Source organism: Ixodes scapularis, unplaced genomic scaffold, assembly GCF_016920785.2.
Source record: "Ixodes scapularis isolate PalLabHiFi unplaced genomic scaffold, ASM1692078v2 ptg001212l_1___fragment_1__unscaffolded, whole genome shotgun sequence".
In the NCBI taxonomy this organism is placed as follows: Eukaryota; Metazoa; Arthropoda; class Arachnida; order Ixodida; family Ixodidae; genus Ixodes; species Ixodes scapularis.
In genome coordinates this window covers 1,761,039-1,768,998 of record NW_024610117.1, presented here as the reverse complement: position 1 = coordinate 1,768,998, position 7,960 = coordinate 1,761,039, and the positions used below count along the sequence as shown (strand labels likewise).

The 7,960-nt window shown below is 47.5% G+C and overlaps 1 protein-coding gene across 1 annotated transcript in view; it reads right to left on the bottom strand.

Moving 5' to 3' along the window:
- Positions 1-4,199: 4,199 nt before the first annotated feature.
- The window catches only part of LOC115310542 (telomerase reverse transcriptase-like), a 50,380-nt gene continuing 46,619 nt past the window's right edge, over positions 4,200-7,960 (bottom strand). Inside the window, exon 2 of the mRNA XM_029968945.4 lies at positions 4,200-7,656. Coding sequence (XP_029824805.3) covers positions 4,800-7,646 — 2,847 coding nt within the window. The 5' untranslated portion in view covers positions 7,647-7,656 and the 3' untranslated portion in view covers positions 4,200-4,799. The remainder of the gene's footprint in view (positions 7,657-7,960) is intronic.

Genomic DNA, 7,960 nt, shown 5'->3' with positions numbered 1-7,960 from the left:
TTTTTCCATTCCTCGTGCGTTTCTTTCAAGTTGAGCAACAACAGACGCTTTTGGCGACCACGTAGCACGTCCCTTTTTCCCGGTAGGCAGTACGAGACAGCGTCGTCCTGATAGAACTCCATGATGGAGGCCTTAACTTCTTCGCTGACCGGGCGGCCTCTTCTTTTCGGCACGGTGCCCAATATTCCAGATTCTGACCTGACCTTTACGGCTTGACGCGCTTGTCGTTCCGAGGCTCCAAAGAAGTTCATAATCTTTTGGCGAGACCAAGAGGGTGGGGTCAATGTTAGAAGTTGTTATTTTCTCTCTCTATTTTTCTCCAGGTCAAACTTGTTTTTTACATCTTGCATGAGTGACACGTAGTCACTCAAAACAAAATATTCATCCTGGTTCGGCTGAGAAGTTCGTTTCTGCTATACACCCAAAGATGTATAAATTCTTCTTTCGGCAGAGATTTTAAGTTGTCTAACCTTCTTTTGGGCGTATGTCTCGCGGCTTGTTCGCCCTCGTTTTCGTTGGAGAGGGCTCTCTCCAACGGCTGCGAGGGCCTCGTTGACGCTCTCAAGTGCTACCTCGGGGTCATCATGCTCAGAAGGGGCATCACGAGCTTGAAAAGTAGGTCTCTTCTTCAATTCGAAACAATTTCGCCGGCAGGCTTGACAAAGTCGGTTTCCAGGAATAAGGTTTAAATTGGGGTGCGCATCTGCCAAGGCTATTGTAATTACAGCTGATCCACGGCGGTTTTTGACGTGTTCATAGAAAGGGTTAGAACACCACTTGGATGCAATCAGTGATACTTGATAATGATTTGAACACACTGTACGGATGTCACCTTGTAAGCGCCCGGAACGGAGCGAAAGGAGCCGCCGATCCGTGTGCGTCAGGTCTTGAGCGTTGATGAGGGACCGCGTCTTGGTCTGTGTGGTCACATGGCAACCCCTTGCACCCAGGGAGCACGGAGGAAGTTCGGCTTCTGCCATGAAAAAGAAATTTAAATGCAACATGACTGCTCCTTCATTCATGTGAGCCATATCTGCGTGCTGCGCATAAATGACATGTCGGGAACATATGCGCCTTACGTGCAGAAGCTAGCCTTGTACGCAAAACGCCATTCGGCTTTGAACTTTTATACCGCTAATTGGTTTGTGACAGGTATAAGGCGAACCATGTGTATTTAATATAAGCCAACGCATCCTTCCCTAAAGCTTGGGCTTATACATGTCTAACGTAACACATACTACATGTACGACAAACGGCCAGCTTTAAAAAAATAGCTAGTCCATCTGGTTTGAAAAGGTCATGAATTGAGCGGCCGCAACTATACAGATACTGTGACAGGTTAGGCACGAGTAAACAGGAAACAACTATCATTGTATTGTAGAAAATAAAGCCGGCTTTCTTACGTACCCTGATCAGCATCCACAGGAACCGTAGATTGACTTCTTTCTCCAGAGGCACCAGCTTGATCCATCGTTACACCACCGTACAACGTACTTGACGAAAAATGAAGTTCTTTCTTCGACAGATTTCCGATCTCAAATGGTCGTTCAAAAGCCAACTTCTCGCTTGTCAGCCCTTTCTTAGCTTACTAGCGCAGAAGCGGGCTCCTCAAAAGGCAAGGAATGAGACTCGATACCCAGTGTCAATAGTGCGGACAGGTGCCTTTGTTTATTCAATATTTCCAATGGGTCATGTAAAGATTCCCGCACTGACAATATGGACCGAAAATAATGCTACAAGTGAACTCTTGGCTTGCGACGATGCTTCAAGCATCTGAGTTAACACACCGAATCAGCGCGTTTCAGACTTTGATCACGCGCCTGTAGCCTTCACTGCGGTCCAACTAAGCGCGAACCGGATCATAGTTCCGCTTTTCACCGCAGAGTGCGTGACGGCTAGATTTCGCAGCGATATTAACGCGTTTCAGACGTCCAAGTCAGCTGATGCCGCCCGTCGATTAGGCGTAGGGTTTCGGAGGGTGAGGAGCCGCCTTCGGGTACAAAGGGCAAAGCCGGCCTGCTATGGCGACGCACTGGCGGCACCCCCGATTAGTACACGATACCCGCCGTTTCTTCCCTTACAGCCAGAAAAGAGGTACGTGGGGAAGCGGGCAGCAAGCTCCGTTGTTTCTTTGGACCTAATCGCTTCGGCTATCGTCGCAGGTGGCGTGCTGTGCGGCGAAGAGGCGTTAAGAAGCGACGCCAGGTAGTGGTGCGAAAGTTCAACTTAAAAAATTGTTTTCTCGCTTTAAACGAAAATTACTCCGATTAAACTTTCAGAATCAAAAGACGATCAATCGTTCTTCCAAACCCACCATATTTTGTATTTTCACTTGGACCACCTCAGGGTGGAATGAACGGCTCTTTATGCGTCAAAACGCACTTTTTGGTAACTTCAGGATTTTTTTTTACTGCAAGATGTTTAATTGAGCGGTTTAAAATATTTTTTATAGGTTATATACCTAAAGGGCAGCCAGTAAAAAGTTATTTTGGGTCCCGGGAGCAATTATATATTTTTTAATAAAATGACATAAATGTTTATTTTTGAATAAAATTATGTATTTGTAAAAAATATTTAAAATAAACAAAACTGCACAAACGCAACCACATTATAAGCCGACAACCGTGGAAATTTAAGAAAAAAATATTGTTGGGTGTTTCATAAAAAAGCTGATTTTTCGTAAATTATGGAGTGATGCCTAGTTTCACGCTGTTTTCAAAAACTAAAATCGCGCTCACGTCATCAAAAAATTTTTTTCGTCAAAACTATTTTAGGGTATGGTTACTGACATTGTGGCCGAAGCCCATGAATTTTTTTTTAGAAATCGGAGGTGGTCGAGCGCAACGTCTGGGACGTTTCACATGGAATGACCCAACAGTGACTTTTGTCGAGGTTCAGGAGTACATCTGCGCACCGTACTGAACGAATATCGACCAGATAAACGGGAAACATCTTTTTGTCAATAGTCATAAAATTAATTTTAAAAAAAACTGAATTGGTGTTTACTCAGAACCACTAGCCTTGTGCTCTGACAAACTTCATTCATAAAATACCATGTCTTTTTTTTTTTTTTTTTTTTTTTTACTTTTAAATTAGGAGTTTTTCGGATAGATCCGAATTGCCGCAGTTTTCACCGGCGAGTGTTTATTTTCCCCCGGTATTTATCGGATTTATTTGAAAACACGGATAACCTAATTATACTAGGTGTTACAGCAAACTTTTAAAGACCCCTAACAAGGGTGGTTAAAAAGATTAGAAACACTTCCGAGAACAAACTGCCAGCCACGGCAAACGTCAGGGAATAAAAAAAAAAGCGTCTAGATCCCCGCGTGGAAACGTAGCCAAGCCGCAGGAGAGAAGGCTCCATGCACGCACTACGTCACTTCCTCCGTGGGCGGAGCCAGTTCTCCCGTCTTCTCTCCGTCTACGCAGAAATCAACTTCAGGTCCTGCCTCCCACTGTTTTGTCTTGCGCTTGGCGGAAATTGCTACTTGCGTTCCTGCCCTTCGATGCACATAAGCTCAAAACTAAAACGCCTCTAACAAAGCCACCCACATGCACGACGAAGCGTCACCGCCTCGCCTCGGCAGCGATGCACACATGAAGTCCCCGGAGGCCGCACCCGCACCACATGGCTGCACGCCCGCACGCACGGATGGCACGCACGCCGCCCACGCGTGTTTGTGACTCCTAGACAACAGAGCTATAAAGATATCTATCGATACTATTTTTATGACGCACGATATTTGCTATTAGAGTAAGATAACGGTAAACTTGATAAATTGTCTAAAGGTCACCTGACATATTAAATTTAAAACAGCAATAAAATATGAACTCTTTACTTTTTTTTTCCTATATTTATTTATAAGAAAGCATATTATGTACATAAAACAAATTGTGTCCTTATAAGTCACGTGAACTTATGCGTGGATGGAGCCTTATCTCATCCCGACTTGGCTACGTCCCCGCGCGTGAAAATAGCCTACTATTCCCCTAAAAAAAAAATACGGCAAATAACTGCCTAGAATTAATTCATCTTTTTTTTTTAATTTGTGGAGGTAGACTGGTTTAATTATAAACTTGCTGAGTATTCTGGGAAACTACTAAATCAATTAATTTTAGAAAAATCTAAGGCAGGTGAAGCATTTTATTGCGTTCCGAAGAAACACTTGATTTGGACATCTTTCTAGATTTCCTGTTTCGTTTGTTTCCAATCGCTCCTGCCCCCGTGTGGCAGAGGCGCGAAGCTACGGCCTCGCCTGCCTCGTGGGACGGAAGAACGGCGCACGTGCATACCGCGCCTCGGCAAGGCACGTGCACCTTATTAGTTTCGTGTTCACATTTATTTTATTTTAATCAGCTCAACCGCCCTGACACGTGGCCTAACTATTAATAATACTACCAACCCTGACATTAACAGCTGTGAAAGGTTGGCTGAAACATTTCTAACCCGAAAACATTACCTAATCGGTTTATAGTGGCAGACTATCGTAATGAGTAAAAAGAAAGTATTAAGTGAAAGGTACTCGAAAAACTATTTTTCAGGATGATTCCACGCAGCCACTATTCTAATGCCATTTAATAAACACGCACAAATAAACAGTGGCACGGAATATCACTTTCTACACTTGCACATGAAAATACCGGTCCGTAAGGGTCAAAAACAAATTTCGACGCAATGACTCCAAAAAGTGCATTCTTCTATTATCTAACCAAAAACATCCCGCAACCGAAAAACTAGAACGCTGAAACCCCGTTTGCCATTTGTCAAAGTGCGAGTTCATTACTCGCTTAGAGTATTACGCTAACACGCTTCCGCCAAGTCTTGCAGTTGCCTCTTTCGCGTTACTTCCAACACGGCGGCTTTCACGTAAACTAAATTCACGTACCACAAAGTCAACCAAGAACTCCGCACTTGATGCTGGAACCTTCTTCCGGACATCGGTGAGCGTCGTCCTCAACGCCGCTCTAACTGCCCTGTTTCTTCCACCCGCCTTCCGGAGGACCACCTCCCAAAACACTAGCCGCAACTCGCCCACAGAGAAACACAGCTCGAATCCGTTAGTCGTTGCACAGCGGAACAGCCTCATCAAAAGGCAGTCCAGAGCCCCGCAGAAAACTTCCGCCACGTACGGTCCGTTGACGTACCGCATCCCGTCCACGGTGAAGAAGAATCGGTCGGCGAAGACAAGCACCTTGCCGAACAACGTTGCAAGCACGCGATTCCTCGAGTTGATGGTAGAGTCCAGAATCAGCGGCCGCAGCTGGATCTGCCAGTGCTCCAGGTACGGCATAAGGCCAGCTTCGGAGCTTCTGCTGCGCCTGGTCAGCGGACGGACGGCGTCTTCGTGTTCTTCGGAGACCTCTAGGGTGGCAGTGTCGAAGACGAAGCCGCAGAAGTGTACGCTGTTTTGCGGCAAAACCACAGGAATCCTGTCCACCTTGAGGTTAGTTTCGATCTTGGCGAAGTTGACTCGGAGCTTGAAGTCCGGAAAGCCCTGCACAAAGCTGTCCATGAACGAGGCCGCCTCGGTTTCGCTCGGAGTGACGAAGAGGAAGTCGTCCATCGAGCGAAGCAGGAGCTCTCCCGGTGCCCTGCCGAAAGAGGACAAGTGCTTGTCACGCATGGCGGCGAGGTACACGTCTGCGATCTGGCAGGAGAGCATGCCTCCTTGGACGATGCCCCGCGTTACAAGAAATTGTTTTCCGTTCAGGTGAACCTGGAAGTGTCCCAGGTAATCGCAGAGCAGTTGTTTAAGGGCCGTCACACTCGGCAGGAGGCAGAGTTTGGGCACCAGAAGACTTATCTTGCCGTTGGAAGGTACTGCTGAATTTCGTGGCACGGCTTGTATGTTCACGATGTCGCTCGCAAAGCGCTGAACCCAGCCCTTCATGAAGCCGTGACGGCTGTCAACCTTGATGAGCGTGAAGGAAACGATTCGTCTTTCCTTCTCGTTCCTATCGAAAGCGCGATTCAACAGCTCGAGTGCCACTTTGTGGTCGATGGAGTGAAAGAAGTTTTCGATGTCCGTTTTCACAAAGTATATTGGAGGTCGGCCCATGTTCTTCCAGTCTCGTACGAACTTCTTCCACTGGGCGTAGATATCCAAACCGGTCTTCACCATGAGCGAGTTCAGAAACACCTTAAGCGTTCTGATCTTATTCTGTCGTTCCCTGGATTCCTTGACTGTCACGAGCAGCCGCAAGCCTCCAGTGCCCTTCGGGAGCAGACGCCCGAATCCTTGGACTCTGGGACTGTCGATTACCTCATTGCTCAGCATCTCGGCTTCGTCGATCCAAATCCTCGATATTGCATTCCAGATGGTTCTTTTGTAAAAAAATACGATCCGCTTGCTTTTTCTAGAATCTGTAACATAGAAGTTGCAAGCAACGATCGTCAAAGCCAGCCTCACGCACCAGGCCACAAAGAGATGCAAGATTTTGGAGCGCACATCAGGATCAGCTACGCGAGCCAACCAAGGCACGTGGTTGACCTTTATGCCGACAGCAAGCTCTACCACGTCAAAGACCTCCCCCTTGAGAGCAGAAGCGACTGCTGCAATATTCCTGATGAGGTGCCTCAGGTTTGACCTCGTGCCCAAAAGCTCCGTTGGCAGCAACCGCCGCAAGACCGCGTGCAAAAACGCCGTCACGGACTTCGAAGACTCGTGCGCTTCGCTCAAGTCTGATACTGTCTTCAGTGAGGAATCGCAGCTTGGTGTCGACGACTCGTGTGCTTCGGTCACGCTAGATATTTGTGAGCAATCGTAGCTCTCAACTTGCCGGGGACAGTGTTCGTCCAGGAGACGATGGTAGCTACAGGACCTGTGGTTCTTCAGGAACTGCCTGAGCGCTCGTATCAAAGACGCCTCACCAGCAACTTCGGAGCTGCACAGATCCGGGGGGAGAACCTTGAGTGCAAGTTTGCGAGCGTTCTTCAGGTTTCCAGGCTGACCAAGAAGGAACTTGCTTTGGAGCTTCCGAGGATTGGTGACGTACAGCATCGGCCACAGTCCAATTTTCAAATGATTATCGTTTGATTTGCTTCGCGCTTTGGCACTTTTCCGGACGTTTCTCTTCAGGCCATGTAGATTTGACAGTGAGATCCCTGTGGGAAGATGAGATCCTCCCGCGGTGGTTTCCGGACGAGCCTTCTTGGTCGGGGGTGCGCAAGGTTTCCCACGAAGCTGTTTCCACCGAGCAAAAGCCACAACCGTTGCTGGATCTCCGGTCCATTGAACGTATGTGCCGGGCTCGATTTGCTCGAAGATCACGTAGTGGCAAAGAACAGAGAGGGTATGATGCGGTCCCAATAAAGCGTACAGTTCGCGGAAATTTTCTCTCAGAAAAAGCAGGTTTCCAAAACAGCCGTGTCTGTACCACTGGAGACAAAACACATCCGATTTCTGCGTTCCCAGAAGGCGTTCCGCAGCCTTGCAAAAGTCAACGTATTGTTCCAGAGCCCCAACGGTCGAATCTTCACCGATGGCACTTCGTCTGGCAGTAAGAATAAAGTTGTTCGTCAATTCTTGACGCTGGTCACACCTCTGCCTCTGGATTTCCGTGAGCGGAAAACAGCCCAGCACGTCTGTCAGGGTTGATGCCTTGTCATAGAGGGCAACAAACCCGTCTGGGACACCGGCCATGCGGCAGCGCCTGCAAAAATGATAGTCAAAAATTGAGTACAAGCTGTATAGCACTGGTTTTTCGAACCCTTGAGTACTCCGTTCTACGAAAAAAAAACTTTCCGCAGAAAAATGCCACCTAGCTGCGGACGCGAATTCCAAGCCGGCTGTTTTGGTTCCGAAAGCAGTCGACACAAATTCTGAACATGCGCAGGTTGCTCGTGCATTCGCAAAATATGCGTCGGCTGTTATTTGATCAGCCTAGAGCCACTAAATAAAATCGACAATTCATACCCAAACTGGAAATGGCGTGTCGATACTCTACTCAGAGCCGG